This window comes from Oncorhynchus mykiss, chromosome 2 (genome assembly GCF_057628025.1).
Source record: "Oncorhynchus mykiss isolate SJ-2025 chromosome 2, ASM5762802v1, whole genome shotgun sequence".
Taxonomy (NCBI): domain Eukaryota; kingdom Metazoa; phylum Chordata; class Actinopteri; order Salmoniformes; family Salmonidae; genus Oncorhynchus; species Oncorhynchus mykiss.
Genome location: NC_143023.1, coordinates 1,317,762 through 1,329,825, shown reverse-complemented (window position 1 = coordinate 1,329,825; position 12,064 = coordinate 1,317,762). Strand labels below are relative to the sequence as shown.

General features: G+C 43.4%; 1 protein-coding gene across 2 annotated transcripts in view; it reads right to left on the bottom strand.

Moving 5' to 3' along the window:
* The window catches only part of LOC110512917 (CUB and sushi domain-containing protein 3), a 522,509-nt gene that overhangs the window by 360,890 nt on the left and 149,555 nt on the right, over window positions 1–12,064 (bottom strand). For both annotated transcript variants that reach the window (XM_090215889.1, XM_090215891.1), the window contains exons 6-9: window positions 8,981–9,093; window positions 6,586–6,663; window positions 4,202–4,289; window positions 402–526 (exon numbers count right to left, since the gene is read on the bottom strand). In XM_090215889.1, coding sequence (XP_090072015.1) covers window positions 402–526; window positions 4,202–4,289; window positions 6,586–6,663; window positions 8,981–9,093 — 404 coding nt within the window. The remainder of the gene's footprint in view (window positions 1–401; window positions 527–4,201; window positions 4,290–6,585; window positions 6,664–8,980; window positions 9,094–12,064) is intronic.

The window sequence follows — 12,064 nt, the reverse complement described above, 5'->3', positions numbered from 1 at the left end:
AATGTTAAACAGAGGTAAAGGTTTGACCATTAGAATCTGCATATATCCACAGGCCCTGGTTTAATCAAAGCAGTTGTCTATATTAGATGTACCCGGAAGAGGGCCTCACCTTTACAGACAGGTCTGTGGTCGCTCCAGGCAGCGTCGTATCTATATTAGATGTACCAGGAAGAGGGCCTCACCTTTACAGACTGGTCTGTGGTCGCTCCAGGCAGCGTCGTATCTATATTAGATGTACCAGGAAGAGGGCCTCACCTTTACAGACTGGTCTGTGGTCGCTCCAGGCAGCGTCGTATCTATATTAGATGTACCAGGAAGAGGGCCTCACCTTTACAGACAGGTCTGTGGTCGCTCCAGGCAGCGTCGTATCTATATTAGATGTACCAGGAAGAGGGCCTCACCTTTACAGACAGGTCTGTGGTCGCTCCAGGCAGCGAACACCTCAGCCACCCTCTGACAGGTGATGGTTTTGGAGCCCTGCAGCACATGGTCCTCATCACAGGTAAACTGAGCCGTCGCTCCAATGCTTGAACACATAACAACACATTCATGTAATAAAGGGAAGTCTTTAGAAGAAAAAGGTTGAGAGGAGTTCCACCCACACAGTCTAGCCCCACCCACACAGTCTAGCTCCACCCACACAGTCTAGCTCCACCCACACAGTCTAGCTCCACCCACACAGTATAGCTCCACCCACACAGTCTAGCTACACCCACACAGTCTAGCTCCACCCACGCAGTCTAGCTCCACCCACACAGTCTAGCTCCACCCACGCAGTCTAGCCCCACCCACACAGTCTAGCTCCACCCACGCAGTCTAGCCCCACCCACACAGTCAACTCCACCCACACAGTCTAATATAATAAGAAGCTTTAGGATCATTTGGAATATGGACTAAGGACATTATGGACAGATGGACTAAGGACATATTATGGACAGATGGACTGAGGACATATTATAGACAGATGGACTGAGGACATATTATGGACAGATGGACTGAGGACATATTATGGACAGATGGACTGAGGACATATTATGGACAGATGGACTGAGGACATATTATGGACAGATGGACAGAGGACATATTATGGACAGATGGACAGAGGACATATTATGGACAGATGGACTAAGGACATATTATGGACAGATGGACTGAGGACATATTATGGACAGATGGACTGAGGACATATTATGGACAGATGGACTGAGGACATATTATGGACAGATGGACTGAGGACATATTATGGACAGATGGACTGAGGACATATTATGGACAGATGGACAGAGGACATATTATGGACAGATGGACTAAGGACATATTATGGACAGATGGACTGAGGACATATTATGGACAGATGGACTGAGGACATATATTATGGACAGATGGACTGAGGACATACTATGGACAGATGGACTGAGGACATATTATGGACAGATGGACTGTGGACATACTATGGACAGATGGACTGAGGACATACTATGGACAGATGGACTGAGGACATATTATGGACAGATGGACTGAGGACATATTATGGACAGATGGACTGAGGACATATTGTAGACAGATGGACTGAGGACATATTATGGACAGATGGACTGAGGACATATTATGGACAGATGGACTGAGGCCATACTATGGACAGATGTGCTGAGGACATATTATGGACAGATGGACTGAGGACATATTATGGACAGATGACCTGAGGACATATTATGGACAGATGGACTGAGGACATATTATGGACAGATGGACTGAGGCCATATTATGGACAGATGTGCTGAGGACATATTATGGACAGATGGACTGAGGACATATTATGGACAGATGGACTGAGGACATATTATGGACAGATGGACTGAGGACATATTATGGACAGATGGACTGAGGACATATTATGGACAGATAGACTGAGGACATATTATGGACAGATGGACTGAGTACATATTATGGACAGATGGACTGAGGACATATTATGGACAGATGGACTGAGGACATATTATGGACAGATGGACTGAGGACATATTATGGACAGATGGACTGAGGACATATTATGGACAGACGGACTGAGGCCAGATTATGGACAGATGGACTGAGGACATATTATGGACAGATGGACTGAGGCCAGATTATTGACAGATGGACTGAGGCCAGATTATGGACAGATGGACTGAGGACATATTATGGACAGATGGACTGAAGCCATAACTGCTATTAAAAATATCTAGTTTTGTCTCTTATTTACCAGGGTCTGTAGTCTAGAGGATGCATTATATTCCAACTGACTCCATGGCTGATCATCAGAGGGCATCATATCATAACTACTTCTGACCAGGGCCCATTTAGAAGGCCCATGTGAGGTAGGTTTGACCATGGCCCATTTAGAACACAGGCCCATGTGAGGTAGGACTGACCAGGGCCCATTTAGGACACAGGCCCATGTGAGGTAGGACTGACCAGGGCCCATTTAGAACACAGGCCCATGTGAGGTAGGACTGACCAGGGCCCATTTAGAACACAGGCCCATGTGACGTAGGTCTGACCAGGGCCCATTTAGAACACAGGCCTATGTGAGGTAGGACTGACCAGGGCCCATTTAGGACACAGGCCCATGTGAGGTAGGACTGACCAGGGCCCATTTAGAACACAGGCCTAGGTGAGGTAGGTCTAACCAGGGCCCATTTAGAACACAGGCCCAGGTGAGGTAGGTCTGACCAGGGCCCATTTAGGACACAGGCCTAGGTGAGGTAGGTCTGACCAGAGCAAATTTAGGACATAGGCCTAGGTGAGGTAGGACTGACCAGGGCCCATTTAGGAAACAGGCCCATGTGAGGTAGGACTGACCAGGGCCCATTTAGAACACAGGCCCATGTGAGGTATGACTGACCAGGGCCCATTTAGAACACAGGCCCAGGAGAGGTAGGTCTGACCAGGGCCCATTTAGGACACAGGCCTAGGTGAGGTAGGTCTGACCAGGGCCAATTTAGGACACAGGCCTAGGTGAGGTAGGTCTGATCAGGGCCAATTTAGGACACAGGCCCATGTGAGGTAGGTCTGACCAGGGCCCATTTAGAACACAGGCCTAGGTGAGGTAGGTCTGACCAGGGCCCATTTAGAACACAGGCCTAGGTGAGGTAGGTCTGACCAGGACCCATTTAGGACACAGGCCCATGTGAGGTAGGACTGACCAGGGCCCATTTAGAACACAGGCCCATGTGAGGTAGGTCTGACCAGGACCCATTTAGAACACAGGCCTAGGTGAGGTAGGTCTGACCAGGGCCCATTTAGAACACAGGCCTAGGTGAGGTAGGTCTGACCGGGGCCCATTTAGAACACAGGCCCAGGTGAGGTAGGTCTGACCAGGGCCCATTTAGGACACAGGTCTAGGTGAGGTATGTCTGACCAGGGCCAATTTAGGACACAGGCCTAGGTGAGGTAGGTCTGACCAGGGCAAATTTAGGACACAGGCCCATGTGAGGTAGGTCTGACCAGGGCCCATTTAGAACACAGGCCTAGGTGAGGTAGGTCTGACCAGGGCCCATTTAGAACACTGGACCAGGTGAGGTAGGTCTGACCAGGGCCCATTTAGGACACAGGCCCAGGTGAGGTAGGTCTGACCAGGGCCCATTTAGAACACAGGCCCAGGTGAGGTAGGTCTGACCAGGGCCCATTTAGAACACAGGCCTAGGTGAGGTAGGTCTGACCAGGGCCCATTTAGAACACAGGCCCATGTGAGGTAGGTCTGACCAATGCCCATTTAGAACACAGGCCCAGGTGAGGTAAATCTGACCAGGGCCCATTTAGAACACAGGCCCATGTGAGGTAGGTCTGACCAGGGCCCATTTAGGACACAGGCCCATGTGAGGTAGGTCTGACCAGGGCCCATTTAGAACACAGGCCCAGGTGAGGTAGGTCTGACCAGGGCCCATTTAGAACACAGGCCCAGGTGAGGTAGGTCTGACCAGGGCCCATTTAGAACACAGGCCTAGGTGAGGTAGGTCTGACCAGGGCCCATTTAGGACACAGCCCTAGGTGAGGTAGGTCTGACCAGGGCCCATTTAGAACACAGGCCTAGGTGAGGTAGGTCTGACCAGGGCCCATTAAGGACACAGGCCCAGGTGAGGTAGGTCTGACCAGGGCCCATTTAGGACACAGGCCCAGGTGAGGGAGGTAGACAGGCATGTTTAGTTACAGACGAGCTCACCTGAAGTCAGAGCCTCGGCGCTTGCCGTTCTCAGGTTCCCCCGGATCCGGGCAATAATTGGACAGCTGTTTAATTCCTCCTTCGTTCACTGTAGGAACAAAATAACAGGTAGAAACACAATGTTACTGGTTATCAGGCTAATTGATTCACTATAGAAACACACCAATCAGGTAGAAACACAATGTTACTGGTTATCAGGAGGAGAGGAGAGGAGGAGAAGGAAAGGGGGGGGGGAATCATGTACACCACGATCATGTATTGTATAATTGTATATGTAATTTAAGGTATATAAGTAAACAAATATACAAATACACCACTACCATGCAGTATAAGGTACTGTAAAACACACAATCTACTGTATATACAAATATACCACTAACATGCAGTATAAGGTACTGTAAAACACACAATCTACTGTATATACAAATATACCACTAACATACAGTATAAGGTACTGTAAAACACACAATCAACTGTATATACAAATATACCACTAACATACAGTATAAGGTACTGTAAAACACACAATCTACTGTATATACACATATACCACTAACATGCAGTATAAGGTACTGTAAAACACACAATCTACTGTATATACAAATATACCACTAACATGCAGTATAAGGTACTGTAAAACACACAATCTACTGTATATACAGATATACCACTAACATACAGTATAAGGTACTGTAAAACACACAATCTACTGTATATACAAATATACCACTAACATACAGTATAAGATACTGTAAAACACACAATCTACTGTATATACAATTATACCACTAACATACAGTATAAGGTAAAACACACAATCTACTATATATACAAATATACCACTAACATAAAGTATAAGGTACTGTAAAACACACAATCACTGTATCTACAAATATACCACTAACATGCAGTATAAGATACTGTAAAACACACAATCTACTGTATATACAAATATACCACTAACATACAGTATAAGGTACTATAAAACACACAATCTACTGTATCTACAAATATACCACTAACATGCAGTATAAGGTACTGTAAAACACACAATCTACTGTATATACAAATATACCACTAACATACAGTATAAGGTACTGTAAAACACACAATCACTGTATCTACAAATATACCACTAACATACAGTATAAGGTACTGTAAAACACACAATCTACTGTATATACAAATATACCACTAACATACAGTATAAGGTACTGTAAAACACACAATCTACTGTATATACAAATATACCACTAACATACAGTATAAGGTACTGTAAAACACACAATCTACTGTATATACAAATATACCACTAACATACAGTATAAGGTACTGTAAAACACACAATCTACTGTATCTACAAATATACCACTAACATACAGTATAAGGTACTGTAAAACACACAATCTACTGTATATACAAATATACCACTAACATACAGTATAAGGTACTGTAAAACACACAATCTACTGTATCTACAAATATACCACTAACATACAGTATAAGGTAAAACACACAATCTACTGTATATACAAATATACCACTAACATACAGTATAAGGTACTGTAAAACACACAATCTATTGTATATACAAATATACCACTAACATACAGTATAAGGTACTGTAAAACACACAATCTACTTTATATACAAATATACCACTAACATACAGTATAAGGTACTGTAAAACACACAATCTACTGTATATACACATATACCACTAACATACAGTATAAGGTACTGTAAAACACACAATCTACTGTATATACAAATATACCACTAACATACAGTATAAGGTACTATAAAACACACAATTTTACCGGATCCTTATTAGATGGCTTATTATAATACAAGATTCTTATTTGTTTTTCATGACTCTTTTCCACATGGGTATACAGCGTAGCTTTACAGAGCCCATTTCCCACAGAGCACTGGGGGGCATTGCCTTTGTTAAAAAAGACAAAGGACTGAACTTCAGCGATTCCTTTTGAGTTCCATGTAGAACCCTTAACACAGAGGGTTCTACATGGAACCCAAAATAATTCTACCTGGAACCAAAAAGGGTTCTACCTGGAACCAAAAGGGTTCTACCTGGAACCAAAAAGGGGTTCTACCTGGAACCAAAAAGGGTTCTACCTGGAACCAAAAAGGGTTCCACCTGGAACCAAAAAGGGTTCTACCTGGAACCAAAAAGGGTTCTATCTGGAACCAAAAGGGTTCTCCTATGGGGACAGCCAAAGAACCCTTTTGGAACCCTTTTTCGCTATGAGTGTAGCTAAACTCCCCAGCTTAAAACAAAGAACCACCCCGTCTCAAACAAGCAAATAGCCCAGACACAAACACACACAGGAAATGATTAGCATAAAGATAAATAGGAAACTCACTCAAAGACAATTTGTTATTGTTGTCCTTTCCCGGTAGTAACTTGACTCCTCTGGATTTCAGCTCACCAGAGCTTTTCACTGGATGAGAGCAATAAAAACAATGGCATTAGATAAAACAAAGTTCCAGCGTTAGATGAGAGGAAGACACAGTGGCGGTTTTAGTTCAGTAATAACACATAGCCCCTTATGAGGAACGAACATCATGAATAATTGCTATCGGATTCATATTTGTTTTAGAAAAGTGAGCCATTATCCCTGCTACATACAGAAAAGTGAGCCATTATCCCTGTTACATACAGAAAAGTGAGCCATTATCCCTGCTACATACAGAAAAGTGAGCCATTATCCCTGCTACGTACAGAAAAGTGAGCCATTATCCCTGCTACATACAGAATAGTGAGCCATTACCCCTGCTACATACAGAAAAGTGAGCCATTATCCCTGCTACATACAGAAGAGTGAGCCATTACTCCTGCTACATACAGAAAAGTGAGCCATTATCCCTGCTACATACAGAAGAGTGAGCCATTACCCCTGCTACATACTGAAGAGTGAGCCATTACCCCTGCTACAAACAGAAGAGTGAGCCATCACCCCTGCTACAAACAGAATAGGGTGTCATTTCAGTGGCATGACCATAACTTCATTGATAAATTCCATTAAAAAAAATGTATTAGATTGATTGTCTTTGCAACTGACGTGTTTACAGGGGGTGAAAAGGGTATCCAATTGAATCCAAACCGATATATCTTTTTATGAATATGAATGAGTAGAATATAATATAATAGGATGAATGAGAAAACAATCCCCTAGAACCCTCCAAGACAGGGCTGCAGCCTTGTTTTCATTGTTCCCCTCTAACAATCCCCTAGAACCCCTCCAAGACAGGGCTGCAGCCTTGTTTTCATTGTTCCCCTCTAACAACCCCCTACAACCCCTCCAAGACAGGGCAGCAGCCTTGTTTTCATTGTTCCCCTCTAACAATCCCCTAGAACCCTCCAAGACAGGGCCACAGCCTTGTTTTCATTGTTCCCCTCTAACAATCCCCTAGAACCCTCCAAGACAGGGCCGCATCCTTGTTTTCATTGTTCCCCTCTAATCAGGGACTGATTAGGAAGTAGGAAGCCAAGTGGCTGAAATGAATTATCAGATACAACCGAAAACTGTCACCGGGGGAAATGTATTTTGCGACATACAATCATACAATCAGGGGATCTGGTTAAAAGTAGTGCACTATATGCACTACAGCGAAACACCATCATTGAGAAAATGTTTTTTTCACGTATGGCCTGGATTGGCTGGCTAGCTGTTAGGTTGCTTTATAAACACGATCTTCAAAGTCCTGGTAAAGGAGAATGGGAAGGGAATGTATTATAGAACTCTGTCTGGCTCTGCAGTGTATAATACACCTGTAACAATTTGACCAATCAGGGATAGGGGGCCTTGGGTCTGGAGGGATACAACTAGAACAAAGACATCATTAGTCTTTAACCAATCAGAGAAGAGTGAATGGAGCTGGTCACTGATCAGTAGACAAGATGAGGATGAAACGCTGCACGGATACATGAGATTATCAGAAAAGTAGTAGGTAGAAAGTACTCTTTGGTAAGGGGTTATAAGTGGTTATAAGGGGTTATGAGTGGCAATAAGGGGTTATGAGTGGTTATCAGGGGTTCTCGAGTGGTTATAAGGGGTTATGAGTGGTTATCTGGGGTTATCAGGGGATTATAAGTGGTTATCAGGGGTTATGAGTGGTTATAAGGGGTTATGAGTGGTTATAAGGGGTTATGAGTGGTTATAAGGGGTTATGAGTGGTTAAATGGGATTATCAGGGGTGATCAGGGGTTATACGTGGTTATCAGGGGTTATTAGTAGTTATTAGGGGTTATTAGTGGTTAACCCACTGTTCCTAGGCCATCATTGAAAATACTTGCCTAGTTAAATAAAGGTTAAAAAAATAAAAATAAATAAAAATAAGGGGTTATGAGTGGTTATTAGGGATAATGGTGGTTATTAGTGGTTATGAGTGGTTATTAGGGATAATGGTGGTTATTAGGGGTTAATGGTGGTTATTAGTGGTTATGAGTGGTTATTAGTGGTTATGAGTGGTTATTAGGGATAATGGTGGTTATTAGGGGCTAATGGTGGTTATTAGGGCTTTTGAGTGGTTATTAGTGGTTATTAGGGCTTATTAGGTATCAAAGAACAAGGAGGACCTGTTGAACATGGCAACAGAATAATAGTCAGGTAATTGTATAAAGAGTTCCTTGGTCCTCCTTGGTCCCTTCCTGGTTATTATCCAACTACAAAGACTTTCAGGTGAAAAAAAAAAAACGTTTTATGGTTGACAAACGTGACAATGACTTCATTCAATAATGGGTTGATTATGTCTTACCTTGATACTGAAGTGTGAATCCTTTATGGGGATGATCCCTGTCGGTCACAAAATGGAGTCTTAGCCAGTTCTTGTTGCTGATGACGGGCGCTGGTATATTCACACCAGATAACCTGCAGGTAAAGATACAGACACAACAGCCTCTGTCATCTGACTGGTTCAATCACCTGTCATGTCTGTCCTGTTCCAGACAATCTGTTTCTCCACATGTACACGACCGCTGTTACTTCAAGGACAAGAAGAGAAAGGAACAACCAGTATCTGCTATCTACAGAACAGGGTTATCACACACAGCTGTTATAGTCTATAACAACATGGTTATCACACACAGCTGTTATAGTCTATAACAGCATGGTTATCAGACACAGCTGTTATAGTCTATAACAACATGGTTATCAGACACAGCTGTTATAGTCTATAACAACATGGTTATCAGACACAGCTGTTATAGTCTATAACAACATGGTTATCACACACAGCTGTTATAGTCTATAACAACATGGTTATCACACACAGCTGCTGTAGTCTATAACAACATGGTTATCACACACAGCTGTTATAGTCTATAACAACATGGTTATCACACACAGCTGTTATAGTCTATAACAACATGGTAATCAGACACAGCTGTTATAGTCTATAACAACATGGTTATCAGACACAGCTGTTATAGTCTATAACAACATGGTAATCAGACACAGCTGTTATAGTCTATAACAACATGGTTATCACACACAGCTGTTATAGTCTATAACAACATGGTTATCACACACAGCTGCTGTAGTCTATAACAACATGGTTATCACACACAGCTGTTATAGTCTATAACAACATGGTTATCAGACACAGCTGTTATAGTCTATAACAACATGGTAATCAGACACAGCTGTTATAGTCTATAACAACATGGTTATCAGACAAAGTTGCTGTAGTCTATGAGATCGAAACAAGATCATATTTTTAGAGAATATTAAAATGAGAGGAGGTTGTCAGAGACCTCCCTGAGCAGAGCAGCTTAAAGGCTCCAGTATGTTTGTAATGACTGGTAGGAACATCACAGTAATGACTGGTAGGAACATCACAGTAATGTCTGGTATGAACATCACAGTAATGACTGGTAGGAACATCACAGTAATGTCTGGTATGAACATCACAGTAATGACTGGTAGGAACATCACAGTAATGTCTGGTAGGAACATCACAGTAATGACTGGTAGGAACATCACAGTAATGTCTGGTATGAACATCACAGTAATGACTGGTAGGAACATCACAGTAATGTCTGGTATGAACATCACAGTAATGACTGGTAGGAACATCACAGTAATGTCTGGTAGGAACATCACAGTAATGTCTGGTATGAACATCACAGTAATGACTGGTAGGAACATCACAGTTATGACTGGTATGAACATCACAGTAATGACTGGTAGGAACATCACAGTTATGACTGGTAGGAACATCACAGTAATGACTGGTAGGAACATCACAGTAATGTCTGGTATGAACATCACAGTAATGACTGGTAGGAACATCACAGTTATGACTGGTAGGAACATCACAGTAATGACTGGTAGGAACATCACAGTAATGTCTGGTATGAGCATCACAGTAATGACTGGTAGGAACATCACAGTTATGACTGGTAGGAACAGTTATGGAACAGTGATGTGGTCATCCTGTCTGGGTTGGCGCGCCCCCCCCCCCCCCCCCCTTGGGTTGTGCCGTGGTGGAGATCTTTGTGGGCTATACTCAGCCTTGTCTCAGGATGGTAAGTTGGTGGTTGAAGATATCCCTCTAGTGATGTGGGGGCTGTGCTTTGGCAAAGTGGGTGGGGTTATATCCTTCCTGTTTGGCCCTGTCCGGGGGTGTCCTCGGATGGGGCCACAGTGTCTCCTGACCCCTCCAGCCTCCAGTATTTATGCTGCAGTAGTTTATGTGTCGGGGGGCTAGGGTCAGTTTGTTATATCTGGAGTACTTCTCCTGTCCTATTCGGTGTCCTGTGTGAATCTAAGTGTGCGTTCTCTAATTCTCTCCTTCTCTCTTTCTTTCTCTCTCTCGGAGGACCTGAGCCCTAGGACCATGTCCCAGGACTACCTGACATGATGACTCCTTGCTGTCCCCAGTCCACCTGGCTGTGCTGCTGCTCCAGTTTCAACTGACCAGAGCCCTAGGACCATGTCCCAGGACTACCTGACATGATGACTCCTTGCTGTCCCCAGTCCACCTGGCCGTGCTGCTGCTCCAGTTTCAACTGTTCTGCCTTATTATTCGACCATGCTGGTCATTTATGAACATTTGAACATCTTGGCCATGTTCTGTTATAATCTCCACCCGGCACAGCCAGAAGAAGACTGGCCACCCTCATAGCCTGGTTCCTCTCTAGGTTTCTTCCTAGGTTTTGGCCTTTCTAGGGAGTTTTTCCTAGCCACCGTGCTTCTACACCTGCATTGCTTGCCGTTTGGGGTTTTAGGCTGGGTTTCTGTACAGCACTTTGAGATATCAGCTGATATACGAAGGGCTTTATAAATAAATTTGATTTGATTTTGCAGAATATCAGTCTGTCGATGATGTTTTTCCTGGAGAGAAGTGGCTTCTTTGCTGTCCTTCTTGACACCAGGCCATCCTCAAAAAGTCTTCGCCTCACTGTGCGTGCAGATGCACTCACACCTGTCTGCTGCCATTCCCGAGCAAGCTCTGTACTGGTGGTGCCCCGAACCCGCAGCTGAATCAACTTTAGGAGACGGTCCTGGCGCTTGCTGGACTTTCTTGGGCGGCCTGACGCCTTCTTCACAACAATTGAACCGCTCTCCTTGAAGTTCTTGATGATCCGATAAATGGTTGATTCAGGTGCAATCTTACTGGCATTCTGGAATATATGCAAATTGCCATCATACAAACTGAGGCAGCAGACTTTTGTGAAAATTAATATTTGTGTCATTCTCAAAACTTTTGGCCACAAAACTGTAGTAATCAATGTGTAAGCTATTCTGTTAGTGTGTTTATTTAATCTGTGTGATTATTGAGTTAGTTAGTTAGTAAATAAATAATTAAGCCAATTTGTATATTGCTGATTCATAATTT